Source organism: Microcebus murinus, chromosome 19 (assembly GCF_040939455.1).
Source record: "Microcebus murinus isolate Inina chromosome 19, M.murinus_Inina_mat1.0, whole genome shotgun sequence".
NCBI lineage: Eukaryota > Metazoa > Chordata > Mammalia > Primates > Cheirogaleidae > Microcebus > Microcebus murinus.
Window position 1 is genome coordinate 45,459,076 of NC_134122.1, and position 23,254 is coordinate 45,482,329.

At 35.4% G+C, this 23,254-nt stretch overlaps 1 protein-coding gene across 5 annotated transcripts in view; it reads left to right on the forward strand.

Annotated features, from left to right (window-relative positions):
* RYR2 (ryanodine receptor 2) overlaps positions 1-23,254 on the forward strand; it is a 644,030-nt gene that overhangs the window by 321,848 nt on the left and 298,928 nt on the right. For all 5 annotated transcript variants that reach the window (XM_075995501.1, XM_075995503.1, XM_075995502.1 and 2 more), the window contains 3 exons: positions 2,594-2,715; positions 11,290-11,473; positions 14,236-14,371. In XM_075995501.1, coding sequence (XP_075851616.1) covers positions 2,594-2,715; positions 11,290-11,473; positions 14,236-14,371 — 442 coding nt within the window. The remainder of the gene's footprint in view (positions 1-2,593; positions 2,716-11,289; positions 11,474-14,235; positions 14,372-23,254) is intronic.

Genomic DNA, 23,254 nt, shown 5'->3' on the forward strand with positions numbered 1-23,254 from the left:
TATTTCATATGAATAAAACGTGGTTAGTTAAAAGTTTCTGAATCACTATTCATAACCTTCATTATCACACTTAGTGTGAATATTCACATTTTGCTGCAGAAATGTAAATTTACTGATTATGGAGTGGTACCCAGACCCCATTATGGTGTTAGAAAATGTCCAGTTATGTGCCATAGTACCTTTTGAAAAATATCTGAAGAACTCTGAATTATGAAATGCATCTGGAAGCAAGGATTTATAGTCAGCACACTTAGATCTTCTTAAAACTAAGAGAAGTATTGCTCAACCCTATCTTTGGTTTCTGTTTTCATGCCATTTTAGTTTGCTAGTTTCTTCTCAGGAACAGGACAAGTTCCTCCTCTCCCAATGTTCTTATCTCTCTCACTTTTCCCCTACATTTTGCTTCTCAAGTGTGTCTTCCAAAGCATTCATATTGTTTTCTTTGGTTGCTGTTGTGTTCCTAAACCCCTTCTGTGCCTTTGAAATTTTAGTTTTCTTGCTTTTCTTTTCTTTTGTTATCTCACCAGCTCACCTTTTTATCTCAGCTTGCTGTCATTTCATCTGTTCTGGTTGTTTATTCACCTCAGCATATTTTCTGAAGTGAATTTTCACTTCAGGATAGAAGTACTTCTTCTGTCCTAAGGACAATTGAAATTGTTTTCATATTTAAGTCATCTCCTGCTGTTCCTATTTTACTAAGCTTTAAAAAAATAGCAATGATTGCTGACTTTTATTAATTGAAAGAGATAAAAATTATGTTTTAGTGTCCTTTAACCTGTTGATAACATAAATAAGTTATGAGATATCCAATTATTGAAGAATCCTTAAATTCATAAAATAAGCCCTACTTGACCATAGGTATTCTTTTGACATTCTACTAGATATAATTAAGTTGGGTGTTGGTTACACAGGTGTGTTCACTTTGTGAAAATCACTGAGCTTTTCAATTTTTTAAGAATTATTACATATGTATTCATAGGGGAAATTCTCTTTATGGATAGTAAAATTTGAATTTTGTATAATTTTCATGTTTATTAATTTTCATGTGTCACGAAATATCATTCTTTTTGGTCTTTTTTAAGCCTGTTAAAAATATAAAAGCCACTTGGAGGTCATGGGCTATACAGAAACAGGTGATGAGCTGTAGTTTGCCAACCCCTGATCTTGATTAGTCTACCATTAAAAGTACCTGTTCTTTGAAGATTTATCAAAGCTTACCTGTGAAACCATCTAGTCTCATGTCTTTTAAATATTGGATCTTAAATTATCTTTCCAACCTTTTCTAAAGAAACTGGTCTAAACAAATTTTCTACTTAGTTGGGGTGATTCCTGTTGATTATTCTTAAAATGCTAAGAATCTGTCCTATTTTCTGGAATACCCAGTTTCATTTGTTGTTTTTGTTTGTTCTTTGTTTTTGCCATGGAGTTGCCCACGGTGTTATATTATTATAATTTCCAAGTATCTGTGTTTTTGCTTCCTCTCTATCTTTAGCCTAGTTTATGAGAGGTTTGTTTATGTTATTTATTATGTCAAAGAATTAAATTTGGGGTTTATTCAGCCTTTCTAGTATTTTATTTGACTTCTAGTTTATTAATTTCCCTTTTTATCTTCATTAGTTCCACTTTTCAAGTTTATTTGCTGTTCGTTTTTTAGAGTCTTAAAATGAGTATAATTTCATCTCAATCATTTTTTCTTTATTAAGGAAGGCATTTAAGCATAGAATATTGCTTTTGAATAGATATATCTATGTCTCATTGATTTTGGTGTAGGAGTTCTTCTTTACATTGCTTTCTAGATAGTTTATAGTTATAGTTCCAATTACTGAATTTAGTTCAGTACACCTGAGTAGATGTATTAACTCACCTTGCTATAAATGTTGAATGAAGAAAGCCAGACACAAATGGGTACATATGGTTCTACTGCTATATATTAATAGTACACGACTGATCTATGATGTTAAAAGTCTGGAAGGTGGTGAACATTGTGCAAGATAGGAATAGGAAGGAAGCATTAAGGGGGGATTTTAAGGTTCTTGTAATGCTCTTTCTTGAGCTGGGTGTTGGTTACACAGCTGTGTTCACTTTGTGAATCACTGAGATTTTCATTTAAGATTTTTACACTTCTCTCTCTTAATGTTATACTTTGATAGAAAAATCAAAAACAAAAAACCTAACAAAAGAAATTGAAAATGACGCCTTAGAAACATCTTTCAGTACTGATTGGTTAACCAGTCTGTGTTCAGAACTCCTGCATTACTGGTGTGCCAATGTCGGGCTTCCTTTGCTGTTTTTTTACCAAGTTTGCTTAGGTTATGGATCAATAATTGAAACTAGATATGTGAATAGGCTCTGTTTTGTTCAACTCAATTCATTTATTGAATCATTTTAAAAAAATAACTAAATAAATATATGGAATGGCTAGTTTGTATAGGAACCTGTGCGTATTATCTGAACACAACAGCTTCCCAGTCCACGCTGCGTGTCCTCTGGTTCTATTTATTATTCTAGCTTACTTGCTTGAGTGTACAGCTCCTTAACTCCAGTTTGGGAAAGAGCTGTTGGGAGTTATGGCCTTATTTTTGCTTTCTCACAGGCCATTATGCATCATGAAGGCCACATGGATGATGGCTTAAATTTGTCTAGATCTCAGCATGAAGAATCACGCACAGCACGAGTCATCCGGAGCACAGTCTTCCTTTTCAATAGATTTATAAGGTACTTTGTTGTTGTTGTTGTAGTTGATTGATATTTCATTTTCATTTCCATATTGGATTATAAATAGACAATTCTAAGATATACTATGGTGGTAAGTCACATACAGTTTGATAGGTCAGCAGAACACATTAGGAAGTGCTAGTTAGATGATTTTATGTCTTTCTTTTAAATGAAATTTTAAAAAAGAAATGTGGTTTTAGAAATTGGATGTGTGACTGTAACAGATAGATATAGATTAGGATTATTTTATAACTACTCTTCCTTGTTATGGACCTATTTAATTTCATTTTATAATGAGAGTAATGAAGCCCATATACTTGGTGATTTTTGATCTGTATTTGAAAAAAGTGATTCTTATGATAATTAAGGTTTTCCACCTAATAGTTGAAATAATTGCATATCTACAAACTAAATCATACTTGTGGAACAAGTGTTTTCTAGTAACATACCAGTATATACTCTGACCTGTGATGGATTTCATCTATCTTTTTAAACTTTGCTAATTTGTTGGGGGAAAATTTTTTTATTGATCATTTTTCTTCATTTATTTTTTAGGTGTGTTTTACCCTACTATTTGTCGATATTTCTTTTAGGCTGTTAAAATCTTTTGTTATGTTAGAGATATTAATTTCCATTTGTCCTATTTAAATTACAAATATTTCCCCCACTTATTAGTTTTTAAAAGAATATTAAAGTCATTTTACGGTAGTTGAATAAATAAATCAATTTTAGCTTTATGGCATAAAAAAAACTCAGTCCACTCCTTAGCATATCATCCATTTCTCTGCCTCATCTAAATCCTAAGCTTCCTCAGTTGGGGTAAGGCTTAAAGATGAGGTGTCAGATTTTTATATTTTGTTTATTTCCTGTATTACTTTTTGGTACTATTTGTATTTATTCTTATGTCATTTATATAATATTTATTTCTTATAATAAATAAAATTTATTACATTTTAATATACTATAAAATTAGTCATGTCAAGAAATTCTACTTAAAAATTATAATTTCTTTTTAAAACAATTAAACAACCTTTTTCCATCTTGTTCTTTCCACGAATTCTTCTTTACTATAACCAATCACTTCCATGATAAGGATTGAGGAAATTGATCATAAATTGATCATAAATATTTAAAATAGTCCATTTTCTATTTAATCATATTGATCAGTACAGACTTCTTCAAATATGAAGGACAGTTTTAAGTTCACTTTGACTTATGTAGAGTTTTGAGTAGTACTACAGAGATTCTGTTTGGTAAGCAGCAATTACTGGAATACTAGAGAAAACATTGGTGATTTGTTTTATAAAAGTATTAGGTCAGGAAGTTACCATGTCAACGTTTAGGCTTCATATAGTGATAGTACACCATAAGTAACATTTTGTATGCTGGCTGTGATACTAAAATTCATTTTGAATGGGATTTTCTTTAGCATATTTGCTCTAGGCTCATTTTTTTAAAGTAGTATCTGTGATTTGGAAGAAAAAATTTAAAATTTGACAATTACTTATATGATAGAGAACCAAGTATGAGAAATTTAGATTCTATGGTTAAAATATTGAATTATATACTTGCTTCTTCATTAAATCTTGAAAGTTAATTTTTGGCTGGGTTATTTGAATGACACTCATTCATTATGCCTATTGTGATAAAATATGATGGTTATATTAATCTATATTTAACCGTAAAAGGATTTTCTGATTCCCACTCTGATTTTTTTTTTATTTCTTTTCTTCTTTTTGGCTTGGATTTTATTTATTCTTTTTTGAGTTTTATATGATGAATGCTGACATCATTAATTTGAGAATTTTCTTTTTTGATATAAGCATTTAATGCTAAAAATTTGTTTTTAGTAGCACCTCACACTTTTTGATATGTTGTTTTTTAATTTCCCTTTTGATGACTTCTTTGACCAATGTATTATTTAGTTGCTAAATATTTGGGGATTTTCCTGAGATTTTTCTGTTTCTAATTTCTAATTTAATGCCATATGGTCAGAGAATATACTTTGTAAGATTGAATGCTTTAAATATGTTGAGACTTGTTTTATGGCTCAGAAAAAGTTCTCTAGGCCGGACGTGGTGGCTCATGCCTGTAATCCTAGCACTCTGGGAAGCTGAGGCAGGTGGATTGCTCAAGGTCAGGAGTTTGAAACCAGCCTGAGCAAGAATGAGACCCCGTCTCTACTAAAAATAGAAACAAATTAATTGTTCCACTAAAAAATTATAGAAAGGGGAAATGGGCATTTATTGAAACCTTAAAATCTGTACCCCCATAATATGCCAAAAAAAAATAAATAAATAAAAAAAATAAAAGATCAAAAAAAAAAATTTATAGAAAAAAAAAAATTAGCCGGGCATGGTGGCACATGCCTGTAGTCTCAGCTACTCGGGAGGCTGAGGCAGGAGGATCACCTGAGCCCAGGAGTTTGAGGTTGCTGTGAGCTAGGCTGATGCCATGGCACTCTAGCCTGGGCAATAGAGTGAGACTCTGTCTCAAAAAAAAAAAAAAAAAAAAAGAAAGAAAGAAAAAGTTCTCTATTGGTAAGTGTTACATGTGCAATTGAAAAGAAAGTGCATTTTGCTCTTGTTGGGCGGAGTGTTTAAAAATGTCAGTTTGATCTAGTTGGTTGATAGTATTGTTTAGGTCTTTAATTTCCCTATTTTCAGTCTATTCTATTAATTACTGAGAGAAAGGTATTGAAATATCTGACTATAATTGTGGGCTCTTCTGTTTCTCTTTACAGTCTGTTACTTTTTCTTTATGTATTTTGAAGCTCTGTTTTTAGATGTCACTTTTTCTTTTTTTTTAAAGTTTTTAAACCTTTTTTTATTTCTTCTGATCAACTTCCATTTTTGTAACTAGTACACTAATTCACAGGCAAAATAAAAACAAACCAGTAATGGTAATTATAATATGAAATATTATCTCGAGCTTAAGACAGCTGAATTATTTTGAAATCAGGAAGCAAGAACTGCTGGTATCAAAGTAAATTTCAGGCTCCACGTTTTAAAGCTGTATTTTAAAACCTCTAGCATTCTTGTGTACATTTTAATTCTCTAAAGTTATGACATTTTCAGTAATCAAATATATCTCTCATTAGGATTAATACATAAATTTTCAGATTGGTTTAATTTTATGCATGTGAGTTTTAAATTTGTTTATTTTTTGCTTTTCTTTTTATTGTCATTGTTTAACTGTTTTTTTTTTCAATTTTATTTCAGAATATTACTGGGGTACAAACATTTTGGTTACGTAAATTGCTTTGGTACCATTTGAGTCAAAGTTGTAAGTGTGCCCGTATCCCAGATAGTGTGCATTGTACCTGTTAGGTGTCAATTCACCCATCCTCTCCTTCCCCCTCCCTCCTGCTTGATTTCCAAAGAATGTTATTTCCATATGTGCACAGAAGTGTTGTTTAGTTGTTGTTTAGTTGTTTAGTTCCAGTTTAATGGTGAGTACATGTGGTGTTTGTTTTTCCATTCTTGTGATACTTCACTCTAAGTGAAGAACGGTTTCTAATTCCATCCAGGTTAATACATCACTTTTTGTTATGGCTGAGTGGTAGTCCATAGTATACATATACCACATTTTATTAATCCACACATGTGTTGAAGGGCACTTGGGTTGTTTCCATATCTTTGCAATTGTGAATTGCGCTGCTATAAACATTTGAGTGCAGGTGTCTTCTTTATTGAATGTCTTTTTTTCCTTTAGGTAAATACCTACTAGTGGGATTGCTGGACCAAATGGTAGTTCTACTTTTAGTTCTTTTAGGTATCTCTATACTACTTTCCATAGAGGTTGTACTAGTTTGCAGTCCCACCAACAGTGTATGAGTGTTCCTGTCTCTCTGCTTCCACACCAGTATTTGTTAACTGTCATTTTTTCTTCATGTATTTTGAAGCTCTGTTATGAGATGCATAAATGTTTAAGATTATGTCCTTTTGATGAATTGAGTCCTTTATCATTATGAAATCTCTGCTAATATACTACTGCTATGACATCTACTTTGTATGATGTTAATATGACCACTCTAGCTTTCTTTTTTTCTTTGGTATTAGCACTGTATGTCCTTTAACCTATTTGTATTGTTATATTTAAAGTTCATTTCTTATAGGCAATATGTAGTTGGATATTGCTTTTTTATTCAGTTTGATAATTGCTGTTTTTAAATTTATTGTTTAGTCCATTTACATTAATATGATTATTGACATAGTAGGTTTAAATCTATCACCTTGCTATTTGTTTTATATTTGTCTCATCTTGTCTTTATTCTTTTCTTTCTCTTTCTGCCTTTTTTTGGTTCTTCTTTTAGTGGTTGCTTAATGTTTATAGCATATATTTTAAAATTATCACAGTCTAACTTCAAGTGATATTTATCATTTTACAAATAATGTAAGAAAATTACAGTAGTATACTTCCTTCCCAGTCTTTATGTAGTTTTTGTCATACATTTTACTTTTATAGATGTTATTAACCCATGCTACATTTTTATAATTTTTATTTAAACAGTCAATTAGTTTCAAAGAGATTTAAATAGCAAAACATATATAGTTACCATTTTCAGTGTTCTTTATTCCTTGATAGGTATTCATATTCCCTTTGATATTGTTTTCTTTTGCCTGAAGGACATCTTTTAACATTTCTTATACTGCAGGTCAGCTAAAGATGGACTTTTTTAGTTTCTGTATGACTGAAAATATATCCCTTTTGTTTTCATTTTAAATGACATTTTTGCCGAGTATGGTATTCTAGATTGATGGTTTTAATTCTTTTGGTTAGTTGATTTTTCTCTTTATTGATGATCGTATTTTATAGTCTTTGTATATCTGATCATTTTTCTTTAGTTGCAGATATTGTGAATTTGTTGGATGCTGGAGATTGTTGTATTTCTGTAAATATTCTTGAGCTTTTTTTCTGGGATACAGTTAAGTTTCTTGGAAACAGTTTGATTCTTTTGGATCTTGCTTTTAGAGTTTTCTGAGTGGGCAGAGCAGTGGTTAGTCCAGGGCTAATTATTCCCCACTAGTGAGGTAAGACCATGAGTATGCTGTACCCAGTGCCCCAAGAATTGTGAAGTTTTCCCATCTGGCTTGTGGGACAGGCGCTGTTTCAGGTCCTGTGTGTGGGTGGTTACTATTCCCTGTTACCTATCAGGTGGTTCTGTTCCCTGCCTTGAGCAGTTTTCTAACATGATGTGCTGACCAATATTCTGCTGAATATGCCTCTGTAGATCTTAGGGTTCTCTCTTGTGTAGCCCTCTCTTCTTTAGTACTGTCCTGTGAAGTCTAGCAACCTTGGTCTCCTCAGACTATCAGCAATGCCTCTTCAAGGCATGGAGTCCACTGTGCCCCACCTGGGTTTCCTACCTACTTTGTGGCCTGGAAATTCTCTAGGCAATAAACTCTAGGGCAAGCTGTAGGACTCACCTAAATTGTTTCTTATCTCTCAGGAATTCCTGTCCTTTATTCTTTAATATCCAGTGTCTTGAATGTGGTTTTTGTTTTTGTTTTGTCTTTACCCCATATATTTTGTCTCCTTTTTTTGTTTCAGGAGGGAGGGTAAATTCTGTCTTTTCACATTATCTTGGCCAAATGCAACTGAAATCTAGTTGACACATGAAATGTTTATTTCCAGATGAGATTCCTTATTTCTCTTGGCAAATGTAGTCTAGGATCTCTGCTAATTCTGCATTGATAGTTTTTTCTTTTTTAGATTTCCTCCTCCTTATAAACTCATCACAGATTAGACGTATTTTCCTGACTTATCTAGCATCCACTTTTTTTTATTTTTTATTTTTTTTTAGCATCCACTTTTAACAGTGTCTGTTTCCCTTGTGATCACCTAAGAAATGCCATGGATGAACACATTGAGTCTGTTTCCTTCTCTTACACTTAACTGACCTTAATTATATATTGGAAATTAAATTTTAATTAAGCTTTAGTTTTTTTCCCTTTTCTTTTCTTTTGTAGAATATTTACCCTTTAGTTATATCATTTCACTCTAATAGTTATGTTTATATATATTTACATATATGCATACTTTACGTAAATGCTCCTTAGTATTACCTATTATAGGTCCTGCATTTTCATATAATTCTTTAATATATTCAGAAACTTTGAAAAGTCTTGCATAATTTTTGAACATTGTAAAGAGCATTTTTTAAATAAAATATTTTGCTCCTCCTATCACATTCATGAAAGCACCAAAAATCTTTAAAATTTTGATATCTTTACAATGTTTGCACCCATTTCTTTCATATTAAATTACTTTTTACTATTCATCTTATTAATGCAAATTTACTTAATGCCTATTGAGACTCATTTAAGAAATGTATACTCAAACGTTTCCTTTTTACCTTTTAGAGTGAAAGTGAAGATGATTTAATCATTTGTGTTTTTCTAATGTGTTTTTTTCCTGTAACCCTTCTGTTCTCTCTCTCAGGTCATGGTGGTGGTGGTAGTTATGGTGTGTGTGTGTGTGTGTTATGGGTAGGAAGAGGTGCTATGTGTAGGAAAGAGGGTTCTACAGATTCTATTATTTTGGACTGTTGGTGGTGATTCTGCCATCTTTGGTTTTCTGAATTATTATTTTGCCTCATTTTTTGTCCTTGAAAAATTAAGATGATAAATGTCTTTATATTAAATGAAAGCTATAAAATGTAGCATAATTAATAATTTTAGAATTGTGGATGGCATTTGTTCTAAAAAGCAGCATCTCCTAGAAAGTAATTGAATAATGGTTATATCCCTGATGGCAGATGTGTTTATTTCTTTTTTTTGAGACAGAGTCTCGCTTTGTTGCCCAGGCTAGAGTGAGTGCCGTGGCGTCAGCCTAGCTCACAGCAACCTCAAACTCCTGGGCTCAAGCAATCCTCCTGCCTCAGCCTCCCGAGTAGCTGGGACTACAGGCATGCGCCACCATGCCCGGCTAATTTTTTCTATATATATTAGTTGACCAATTAATTTCTTTCTATTTATAGTAGAGACGGGGTCTCGCTCTTGCTCAGGTTGGTTTCGAACTCCTGAGCTCAAACAATCTGCCCACCTCGGCCTCCCAGAGAGCTAGGATTACAGGCGTGAGCCACCGCGCCTGGCCAGATGTGTTTATTTCAACTTAATAACTTAAAAACTGAAATTTACTATTGTTTTCCTTTAGATTTGAAAATGTAGATATTATACCTGAATCATTTTTGAATTTCATTTGCTTTAGTATGATAAGAGTTGAGTTTGAATTTGTTAAGTATTTATTTATGATTAATGTTTAGAAAAAATATTTCATTGCATATGAATTTTAATTTTAAAAGAGAAGAAATAAGTTTCTTCTGAAAAATCACTTCTGTTGCTTTTTGGGCATATAAAAACTAATAGAGATGATGAAATTAGTGAATGGATGAGAGTTCTGTTGATATAATTGATATGGAATTTCAGGCAAAAACTTTAGGGTAGTTGTTCATATTCACTATTTCTACTTAATGCTAAAGTCAAATATTCAAAATTATTAGAAATCTTTGTGTAAATGATTATACATTTAAAATAATGTTTTGAACATTGTAAAGTTCAAATCTAAGCTAATTCTTACTAAAAATGCTTTTATTGTCTTTTAAATGTAAGTTCCAATACAGTAAGAAAATCATCCAGAAAAATTTTCTTGGGATAAAATATTGCCATATTGTAATTCCTGATACAGAAAGCAGGATTAGAAGTGTAATATTTTTCATGCATTAAAATTTTATCATGACTACTAAGACTATTGCTTTATTAAGTACAGTAGAGGTATTTGCCAATTCTTTCATGGCATCTATTGTGTGTTTTTTAAATCAATTTTTTACCTTGGAATAACTGCTTTACAGACATCATGTTTTGAAGTTATTTTCAGACACATTCAAAACTAAGAGTTATAAAACCGAGAATCTCAGTAAGCTCAATGAATTAACACATTTATAAGATAGTCATGTATTTTTCTTCAAAGGCTAGAAAATACATCATGGTATTTTAAAATTTAATTTTCAAATACATTTCTTTCAACTAATAGAAAAGTATTTTAACATGTTATTTACTGATTGATAAGCAAATTTTCTAAATTAACATTATTAGACTACTGTTTTTAACTGGCAGGAATTTTACTGAATGGCAACCTAGTGTATCCACGAGAGCAAAACTTGTTAAGAATTCCTTTATGTAAAACAAACAAACAAAAAGCAACTGTCAGGATTATCACTCTGGGAAGACACAGTCCTAAACCTTACAGTATGTAGTGCTTTCAAATGAAATCAGTCAGTTTCCAAATATTTAGACTATTGGTTTTATATGCATTGACCCTTTGGCGTATCAGGTTTTACTCTAGATAAGTGGCTCTTGATACTGGTTTTTATAATATAATTGTATGTGACATGCTACATGATTTCTGATTTGAATCTATTCATTACTGCTGCTTGAGGAAAAGGATCACTTTCTTATATGTCCCTTTGACAGTGGTATAGTGAGAAGGGAGTAATGCTGTGAAGTCATCTATGAACGGAAAATAACAGAATTGTGAATCACTGACATAGGAAACGCTTGCTATTTATTTTAGGGGCCTGGATGCTCTCAACAAGAAAGTGAAGCCTTCCACAGTAGACTTGCCCATAGAGTCTGTAAGTCTAAGTCTGCGGGATCTTATCGGCTACTTCCACCCACCAGACGAGCATTTAGAACATGAGGACAAGCAGAACAGGCTACGAGCCCTGAAGAATCGGCAGAATCTCTTCCAGGAAGAGGTGACTTTCTACCAATGCTCATTTCATTGCTTTTCTGTTGCTTTCTACTAATGCTCATTTCATTGCTTTTCTGTTGTTCTCTTGGGAAAGCAACTTCTTGGGGTTGGGGGGTGGGATTCTTCATCTATTTGATGTCTTTGCCATTTGAGGTATAGAGGAGCAGATACTCTACTGAACAGAGGAAACCAGCCTTGGAGGAATCTGGACATTACTTTGAGTTCTTTATCCATGAATATTAATTTTAAAAGATAAAGCTTTTCAATTCCCTGGCAAGAGACACTTACTGTCTGTTCAGCCTTCACTCAGGTCATTTGTAAGCACTGTAGTTTGCTCCATGTTGATTACAGCAATATGGACTCTTTAATTGTGCAAATGATTATGGATTTTAGAAAGCATTGGGGTTTTCAAATGATTCAGCAGGGTTCTTGCAGGCTCCTTGGAAATGTTACAGCACAACTAAGTTCACTGCTCAAGAGGAAGCCAGTAGACACTGAGACAGCAGGGGTTACAACAGAGAAAGAATTTAGTATCACAAGCACCATGAAGGAGATGGGAGGAATTTCTCAACTTCATCTCCTCAGGAATTTGGGGGAAAGGGTTTTTAAAGATAGCTTGGTGGGCAAAGGGCTAGGCAATGGGTTTGCTGATTGGCCAGGATGAACTCATGGAATCTGGAAGCATAAATTATCTTCTTAAGCTGAATCAGTTCCCAGGTCACACACCTGTTGAGTTGATTCCTTGGGCCACTGGTCTGGGTGGGTCAGTGGGCCCACTGGAATGCAGGGTCTGGAAGATATCTCAAAGACCAGCCTTAGGTTTCACAAGGGTGGTGTTATCTATGGGAGCAATAAAGAAAGCTAAGAATCATTATGACCATGAGCTATGTGATTCCTGAGTAGTAAGCAATTACGGGAAAGCAAGCTAAGGAATAATGACTGGTTTTTATATATAATATATATTATTTTTTTTTCCTCTTGCCTATATCTTTGCAGAGTTCAGGCCTCTACCGCTGTCCCCACCCTACGGTCTTTTATTTATTTTATAAAGGGCAGTTTCAGAAATGCCTCAGGATCCACAGGAGCTTTGTGTTGGGATAGAAGCTGCCCAGGAGAGCTCAGTCTATGGAGGCTGAGCTCCAGGCATCTACTTGGGCAGAGTAACTCCACTTTTCCCCTTTGCATATATTTTATTTCCATGTATGATTTTATTTCACCAAAAGCTCCACTGCTAAAAAGAGCTCAAGTGTCATATTTTGTATACAGAACAAAAGAAGGACCAAACCATGTGTCTGGTATCCTAATGCTCATGTAAGAATTAACTACTATGATTCGAGAGTTTCAGTGAGAGGCTATCAGGGTTGATGGGATTAATTAGGCAAGCCCAGCAAGGGTTCCCATTCTTCTTCTATATGAGGGATAATGACTTTTCTCTGGATAAAAGTAACTTTGTAAAAGCATCTAACAAAAAGGGTTAGAGAGTACTGCTGAGGTCCCATAATCTCTAGATCTATGTTCCTTCCAGTTTTAAACTTGTTTTTTAATATCTCATCAGAAGCCCTTGAAACTGATTCATTTTAGAGGACTTTCTCACTCTGTATACAAAAGAAATGATCTGACAACCATAATGGCATGAAAGCAAAGGAATTGCCAAAATAAACCTAGAATAACAACATAGAGTGGTTTATTGGGAGCCTTTCTTTTTCATGTCAAGTTTTTGGACTGTTTACTGCGTTAATTTAATATCTAGAAGAAGTAAAACTAAATATTGGGCTGTGAACATATAAAATATTAATTTAGATTAGTTTTTCTTTTTAATTTATCATATGAGACTATCTGGATGGAAACTTAGAAATGTTCTTAGGTCCATGGTGCCTCTTAAATTCTCTGTTGGCTGGATATGATGACTCACGCCTATAATCCTAGCACTTTGAGAGGCTGAGGCAGGAGGATCGCTTGAGCCTAGGAATTTGAGACCAGCCTGGGGAATAGCAAGACCCTGTCTCTACAAAAAAACAACAACAAAAAAACATTAGCCAGGAGCAGTGGCCAGCCTGTAGTCCCAGCTATGTGGGAGGCTGAGGCAGGAAGATCCTCTGAACCTAGGAGTTGGAGGTTGCAGTGAGCTATGATGACGCCACTGCACTCTAGCCTGGAACACAGAGCAAGACCTTGTCTCAAAAAAAAAAAAATTCTGTGTGAAATGTGGAATAAGTTCATTTTATTAGTCAGTGGTTTATACTTCTTCCTTTTATGAGTTTTGCCTTATTTTGACAACCTTGATCTAGCAATAGTAATAAAATTGAAGCATAATTTCAAATTTAGGCTGCATCTTACAAAGTTCTACAATGAATTTTTAATTTGTTTTAAAACTGTCTTTTCATGAGCTTTTCTTCATTTAATTTACTTTATCGTTAATTTAAGAATAATAATAGTAATGCCTATCTAAGAATGAGGATCTATTCTTATGCTTACTTTACAGTAGAATACTGTAAGTATAAAGTACATATTTTCATATTATTCTTCCCTTCCTCTTTGATAATAACACTCAAGATTTAAAATCCACTTGAACTATTTGAAGAACATTTCATTTCACATGCAAATGTGTTTCTTCCTGTCCTTTGAATAAATGATCACAATTTTCTTTATGATTAATAGAAGTATTTTAAGCCAGATTTCTTTTTTTAAATCAAGTTAGCATTTGTAGTCTGTGAGCAGAATGAAAGTTTCTGATGGTGATTTCTTTTTTTTTTTTTAACTTTCCAGGGAATGATTAGTCTTGTGCTCGAGTGCATAGACCGACTGCACGTCTACAGCAGCGCGGCACACTTTGCTGACGTCGCTGGGCGAGAAGCTGGGGAATCTTGGAAATCCATTCTAAATTCTCTGTACGAGTTGCTGGGTAAGAAGTGTGATTGGGTGCAAAGCATCTGAGTTATGTCTATTTAAGATGATCATGTAATAGTCATAGCAGTTTTATAATGTGCTTTCTAGTTGAGACTTTCAATTTTTAATTTAACTGAACCCAATGATGTTTAGTATTGAAATCCATCTCTGAGTGAGAGAGAAAGGTAGCCAGAGGAATAATTTTGCATTTGGTTAAAGGAGGAGAAAGTCACCCAGGGTGCAGTTTTTACAGGTGAGGGACCTCTATACGGATGTGTATTAAATATTTCCTTTTCGGTTCTGGAGTTCATCCCTTCTTTTGTCCTCACTATTCCTTCTTATCAGGGATCTCTTCTAGTCTTCTCTCCTTTCTTTATGAGCTCTGTGTTTGACAGCTTCTTAGTATGTTTGACACTGGTCAAGTGATGGTTACGTGGTACAGCCCCGCCAGGTGCACTGCCTGCTGATCAAGAGGAAGCCGATACACTGAGATGGCAGAGGTCCCAGCAGACAAAGGGTTTAATATCACAGATGCCTAGTAAGGAGGTGGGAGGGTTGCTACAGTCTGTCTCCCAGAGAATTTGGGAGATAGGGTTTTTGGGAATTTGGGAAAAAGATAGTTTCGTGGGCATAGGACTAGGCACTTGGGGCTGCTGATTGGCTGGATTCAAGGTGGACCCAAAGAGGTGTGGAAATTGTCTTCATGTGCTGAGTCAGTTCCTGGGTGGGGGTTGCAACGCCAGTTGAGTCAGTTCCTTGTTGTGGGCCTGAGTGGGTCAGTTGGTCCACCAGAATGCGAGGCCTGGAAGATAACTCAAAAACTGGCCTTAGGTTTCCCAAGGGTGATGTTATCTATGGGAGCAATGAAGAAAGCTAAGAATCATTATGACCATGAGTGATATAACTCCTGAGTAGCAAGCAATTACAGGGAAGCCAGGTGGGGCAAGGGGCAGTTTCAGTTTTTGTGGCTTGTACTGCATTCCTGTGGGCTCTGTGCAACATAGGTCCTCATTATTTTTGACCTGCAGGAACTTCTACTTGTCTCTTGTCAAAAACAGTGAAGGGTCTGAGATTTTACCCATATTTGCAAACCAGTAAGTTAGCCTGCAATTAGGGTAAAGTGGGACAGTTTATCACTCAATGCAATCGCTAGAGCTGGCGTACGAACATTTTTTTGTGCCAATTCCCTGAGTCCCAGTTCTGACAGGACAATGTGAAGGGGGTGGATGACAACTGCACAGGCAGTTGCTTGAGTTACAAAAAAGGAATCCTGAGCTGAGCTTGGGGAGCCCGAGTCAGTTAGACTGCAGAGTAAACCCGCCTGCCCTTTGCTCTGGATGGAGCCTTCTCTCTCTTCCAAGGTGACTTGCCTCGAACATTCTAGGAAAGATACCCTGAAACAAAGGCTTTCCATGGCTCATTTGCAAAATGTGCAAAAATAAAAAAAGAGAGCCACTCCACCCCTCACCTCTAAAATCTCAGCTTCATCCAGTACATTGTAACTACACATCACTTCCCAGTTTAGAAACTTTTCTTATTTCTCCATTAGCCTGGTAAAGGTCAGCTTGCTTCACGTGGTATATGAGGACCCAGCTAACCCCTCCAGCTTCATATTTTCCCACTCTCCTTACCCTTTCCCCCTACTTCAGTCATATCACAGTTTTCTGAACATCCCATACACATTCACACTTCTGTGACAGTTTCTTACTCTCACCTTTTCTGAAATTCCTATATATTCTTCAAGACCCAGTTCACATGTCACTGCCTTTTGAAGTTACTCTGACATTCCTCTCAACTCTTAAGCTTGTTGAACCTTCCTTCTCTGCTCTCTTGGCACTTAGTCTTTGCATGTATTATAGCACACTTCACATTTCTTATTTAGTTACATATGTGACTGATTTTAAAGGCAAGAATAGCACCTTTCTGGTTTTTGCATCTGTGTCATGGCATATAATAGATACTTAATAAATATGTATTCATTAAACAAGTGAGTTCTGATAGAATAGGAAAATACACCTACGTGTAGAAAAGAGATAATGAAAAAAAGGAAAAATAATGAATTTTTAATGTGGAAAATGAAAGGGTAGTCAAATATTTGAAAATTCTTTATAATCTAATTGAGCATCATTAAAATTTATAGAGTCATAATATAATTTAGCAAATAAAACTCTTAAACACCTATTAGAATTTTTAATCTGTTTTCATTAGGTAGGCTCTTTGATATGCCATTAAAATTAAACACTTGCAATTTGGTACTTTCATTGGTACTTTCAGACTAAGGGTAACATGTAGCTAGCACTTCTGTGAACAGGATGAGGAACACTGAGGCTTTACAGGAATCTGGATTCATTATTTTACTCATAACAGTTATCAAGATAAGGATTTTATGATATCAAAATTCTAAAGATTGCATTTATGTGGAAGTTATAACACTGAATTTCTGAGTATAGTGGAGACTGAAGAGTGGCAGCGTTTTAAACACCACAATGTAGCTTTTTCACTTGGTGTGACGCTAGATGAATTCCTCGGACAAACTAGATGCTTTAGGTCAGGGGTCCTCAAACTTTTTAAACAGGGGGCCAGTTCACTGTCCCTGAGACCATTGGAGAATGTGCACCATGGGCCCTAGACGAGTCAGCTGCTAAGCAGGACAGGCAGTGGCAGCAAAAACACCCAGAGGGCCAGATAAATGTGCTAGGTGGGGGCCGTAGTTTGAGGACACCTGCTTTAGGTAAAGAGTTGTGTCATCTATGTGTGTTTGTGGGTGGAAAGGGTTATATTTAGAAAAACACATGGTTGTTGTTGGTAAATCTAGATAATATGCATCTTATTTATGTTTTCCTACCAGCTCTTTCCATAGTCTCTGTTAGTTGGCCCCTTCGACAGCTCGTGTGCTCATATATCCATGAGTAAGAGACTTGAGCAGAGAGAATTATAATGATTTTTTTTTTATAATCATAGAAAAAGTCCATTCCAGCAAAGTTAACACTGCAGGTTTATCCTTCTGAGCTACTTTTCCCTCAAGCCTATACGTCTTTTAACTCCACAGAGTTATTTGGGGATTAAATTTGATTATTTTGGAACCCCCTGAAGTAGCATTAATATACCTACAAAATGCTGGGGACTCGGAGAGTATAAGCATGGTTCCTCACTGTAATTAGTTTTGTGGTTTGGTTTTTACTGGAACATGGCTAGAGATGTGATTTTAAAATGGTTTGCCTATTTAAACAGAAAGGGCAGGAGCAGCTGTAGGTGGAATGATGTTTCTATTGGAATGTGTTCAGTTGGAAATAACAGAATACCCTAAGACAGGCTTGTACGACAAATGGGGTTTATTGGCCTGCACAACTGGCAGTCTACCAGTGGATTTGACTCAAAGCTTGATCGTATCCCCAGAATTAGTTGTTTTATGTCGCTGCTTTGCCTTCCATGGGGTCATCCTCCTCTAGACTTGGCTTCCTTTTATGGCCCCAGCAGGGCACTATCAGTTCCTAGTGCTACACACTCCCTCTTTGATATGGAAAAAAAAATGAAAGAGAGCTTCTTCAAGAAGTTATCTCTTAAGAAAGAATGTGTTATTTCTTAAAACCTGGCAAACCATTTCTCACCTCTCATTACCCCAGACTGTGTCTGTGGCCATTCCTGAACCAGTCATTCTGGCAAGAGAAGAGGAATTTTTACCAACACTTGCTTTGACTGATCAGGGACCCACTCCTGTAACTGGGATCAAACCCTCGGACTGCCTGGCTGTCACGCAGGGGATGAGTGCTCGGGGAATGCCAGACAAGAAGCTGAAGTGCCCACCACAATTCTTAACTCAAAGAGTTTACTCATCAGTAAGACTTTATGAATTGAATGCTAATCAGAACGTGTTTATTCACTACCTAGCGCCATACTTAAGCAGAGTATACACTCAATAAATATTTGTTTGAATTATTTAATAAATACATTATAGTGATTCCCATTGATTTTTCTGTAGCAAGGTAAATTAGATCATCAATTCACTTTGTTAAAAACTACTGGACCTATTATCCCTTGTTGATTAGGTTCTTTTCTTGAAACACAAAAGCCCAACCTTTCATCTGCAGGCAATAGCCTCTGAGAAAATGACCCTCCCCTATGCTGGTCAGCGTCTCAGAACCCGAGCTCTGCTACTTATGTGACTTTGGACAGGTCACTAAATTTGTGCTGAGTTTCCTCACCTGCAAAATGATAAAAATAAAAGTGCCTATGTTTTAAGGGTTATTATGGGTTATTACATAGGATTATTACCTAGGGTTATTACACCAATTACATGAGTTAATGTAAGGCACGTAGAAAAATGCCAGGCATACAGGGAGTGATACCTATTATTGTTATCAATATCACCTGTAAAATGGTAATAACCATTCCCCTACAAAGGTTGTTGGGTGGCTTAAATGTGGTAATATTTGCCAAATGCTTATGATTGTTCTTCTTAATCATTATTCCCACTTCTTTGGATATTTGTTATCATCATTTCCCTTGTTAACACAGGAAAACTTTCTTCTCCAACTTCTGCTCTCATCCTTCTTGTTTCTGCCTTTAAAATGTGTGTTAGAAAAGAAACTACACTTAGACCTACCTGTTGGATATAACGAGGAAGGTTCTTCTGGATTAGCCGATGGAAGACATAGTACCATGATTACTGTAGATATGTATACACTGCCTCTTGGTTTCCTCATCAGAAAATGGAGGAAATAAAGCTTTCTTTATATTTATCTCCAGACTGATAATTTCATATTCCATTATTCTACACATTCTCTAAATACAATATCATAGATCTGCATCCTTAGCATCTGGCTTACAGCTAAATACTTAAGATCTCAATGATGTTTATTAATAGATATTGTAAGATTTCTGGTTAATCTCTTTTCCTCCACTTCTTTTCACCTGCAGTCTTTACTTCCATCCTCGGGGAGCCCTCAAACACTTCCTCATGAATCGTCATTGATTCTCCAGTGCGGTTTTTCATACCTGTCTTAGCCTAGTCTTCAGATTGCTCCAGCTCTGGGAGGGATGGCTCTGTCTATTCCTTTTCACACCTGCTCTAGCTCACTCCATCTCCAGCCTCTCTGTATCGTGTCCTGCTAGTCCTTTCCTCCAATCCAGAACTTCCAGAACATCTAGAATTACTTCATATCAAAGAGAATTGAATATATCTTAAGTGTATGTCCTGTGACCTTAACTGGTTATATCCTACTTGATTAATAAAGGGTTGGATGGAAGTATTACTTAGTACTGACAAATTTGTAATCCCCGAATACCCACATCTTAAAGGAGGATAGCAGTATAATAATTATATATATATATGAATATCAAGTGTTTTCAGGCACATGATTGTTTTGTGACTTTTAAACTAATTGCTGCCTGCAACAAGAGGCATAAATTCTAAATCTACTTTCCCTTCACATGTATATACATTCTTAACTTGTATATTTGCACATTGCTGTTCCTAAGGGAGTATTTGTTAATCTCTCACACCTGTTTCTTCCAGATAATTCTGAACATTTGTTTATTTATTTAAATACCTCACCTCAGAAAAGCTTCCTTTTGTATCTTTTCCTCAAGCTTCTTAATTCCTTATGTGGCCTCTCGATTGGACATCCTTTTATAACAGAGACTGACATGTTGAGGAAAATGTGGACTTGGAACCCAGTGGATCTGGATCTCAATAGAAATCATTTTATTCTATTCAGGCTGCTATAACAAAATGCCATAACTAGGTGGCTTATAAAGAACAGGAATTTATTTCTTACAGTTCTGGAGGAGGTCTGAAATCAAGGCACTGTCAGATTCTATGTCTGGTGAGGTCTCAGTTTATAGATGGTACCTTCTCACTGTGTCCTCACGTGGCAGAGGGGTCTCCTTTATAAGGGTACTAATTTCATAAGATCTCCACCCTCATGACCTGATTTCCTCCCAAAGGCTCTTCCTTCTAATGCTGTCACACTGTGGGTCAAGATTTCAACATAGGAATCTTGGGGGAACCCAGATAGTCAGACCATAATGGAAACGCTATCCATTCATGAAAGATTAATTGAATGCCTGCTGTGGGAGATGCTGTGATCTGGGCTGTGAGGAACAGTGGTGACCAGGATGTGGTGCCTGCTCTCATGAGCTTATGGTGGAGTAAGAGAGACAGACAACATGGGTAGCAAAGCCAGCCATATACTTTGCAGCTCCTTACTGTACTGCCCTGACCATCTTGGGACAAGTTATTGTTAAACTATGTTAGTAAGTAACAAAAGACTGATACATTTGACTATATAAAAATTAAAAGTTTTGTGATAAATAATATCAGTACAAAATTAAAAGCAGATGGGAATTTGGGAAAAATATGCAATCTATATAAAGACAAAGGCCCACTTTCTGTAATTACACAGTGTTTTCATAAATTCATAAGAAAAGGAAGTATTATATAATACAGAAACTGACAACAGATAGAGGTGGGCAGTTCACAGAAAAAATAAATAAAATGATAAAAGATTTTCAACATGCCAAACAAAATGCAAGTTAAATAAGCATCATATTTCACTTACTAGGCTAGCATAGATAAATAATTTGATAATACTCATCATTGGGGAAAATGTTGGGTAATTATTCTTGGAATGTAAATTGATAAAATTTTAAAAAACATATAGCTATTCTGTGTCAACCATAAAAAAAGCAGACAAAGCTTGGTCTAACAATATATATAACACTTTAAATGTCAGTGTTTTTCTCTCAGAAATTCTGCTTTAAGAAATATATTCTACTCATATATTTGCACAAATGTGAAAGGGATGTTCACTGTAAAATTGTTTATACATAGCATAAAATTAGAAACAATTTTTCTATCAACAAGGGATTGGTTACATAAGTTATAGTACCCTTATATAACACCATATAATCATTGAAAATGAATATAAATTAATCATTTGAAAAATTCTATGAAACAAGCAGGCCAGATTGCTGCTCTTTTTAGCATGGCAATCTATAGTAGGGTATTTTTTTATTCTTTAGAGATGGGGTCTCACTCTGTCACCCAGGCTGGAGTGCAGTGGCACAATCATAGCTCACTGCAGCCTCAAATTCCTGGACTCAAGGTATCCTCTTGCCTCAGCCTGTGAGCAGCTGGGACTACAGGTGCATACCACCATGCCCAGCTAAATTTTTTTCATATTTTTAGAGATGGGATTTCACTGTGTTTCCCAGGCTGGTCTGGAACTACTGGTCTCAGGAGATCCTACTACCATGTTTCCCTGAAAATAAGACAGGGTCTTATATTTATTTTTCCTCAAAAAAACACCCTAGGGCTTATTTTTAGGGGATGTGTTATTTTCCCCTCAAAGCCTCAGCTTGCAGCTCGGACAGGATGGCCGGGACCTGACAGTGGGAGCCCACCTTGTTGGTGGAACTGCCAGCACCTTTCTGGTCACCTCTGGGATAGTAGCTGTCATGATGGGGCAGATAAGAAGGGCTGCTCTCCTCTTTACCACTCTGACAAAATGCTTGGGTTGTGCAGATACGCTGCGTAGCCACGCCTATCACTATCAGGGCAGGGCTTATATTGCGCAAATGCTTAGAAATCTTGCTAGGGCTTATTTTATGGATAGGTCTTATATTCAGGGAAACATGGTATATCAGCCTCCCAAATTACTGAGATTGTAGGTGTGAGCCAACTTGCCCAGCTCTATGGCATGCTATTAAGTAGGGAAAAAACCACAACAAGGCATTTACCATATATATAATAAGATTCCAATTGTATCAAGTTAAAAATATGTAGAGAAAGATACATTCTTGTGTATACATTGGACTTTTCTGAAAGTATGCACAGAAAAATGTGAGGTAGCTACTTCTTGGGGGAGAGATCTTGATCTTTTACTTCTCATTTTGATTAATCTATTAACAAACATTACTTTTATAATTGGAAAAAGGAGTTAACATTTATGTCTAATGCTGGATAATTGATGGTAAAGAAAAAACCTAATGTATTGATTCCAGTTGAGTGAAAAAAAATAGAACATTTTATATCAGTGCAAATAAAGAGAATCTCTCCCTGCATATACATGGTAGTTTTAGTGGGGGATGTTTTAGGTAGATGAGAGTTATAAGAGATTTTGGTTTTTAAGTGTTCCTTTGATTTCTTATGATTTTTATTATAGTGAACATTGATTTGATGACCTGAAAAAAAATTAATGAGTACAATCTTGGGTTGAATTTTGACATGCAAAGGTCTTCAGAGCTGTCTGTTGCCAGTAGTTTTTACTGAATTCATTGTAATCATAAGATAGATGGCCACGTGTACCTAAGTATATACTTCACTTTGAGCTTGAAAAGTCTGAGATCCAACAATGGTTGGAGTTCTGCAAGATATAGGTATCTCACTGTTCTTCTTTGCTCTGCTGTGAAAAAGTTTGGTTCCAATATCAATTCCAAACTCATTAAGCCTCCTTGCATCCTTCCAAATAGATAGTATATTCTCTCTTATCTTAGGGTCATGTGTGAAGCAAGCCACTTTTTTCTTTTGCTTTTCTTTCTTTTTTTTTTTTTTCTTTAGTGTGTCTATTTAGCATGGCAAGAAAGGGGAGAAAGTGGGAATGAGAATCTATAACAATTTAGCATTTGACATGGATGTATTTAATATGTGTTTTTAGGTGGAGAATGACGAAAGTAGATTTATGAGCCTGCCATCTGGAATACCTCAGGATCTTAGAGACACTGATACTCATAGTTTGAAAAGCATTGCTGCGGCATGCTTTCATACATCTTTTCTGACATCCACAAAATTAATCTATGGGAAGCTTGCAAGCCAGGATGATTTTCTAAAGATGCATGAGAAATGGATCTCTGGCAAACTGTCTCTATGAATACTCATTTTTTTGTCATATTACATTTA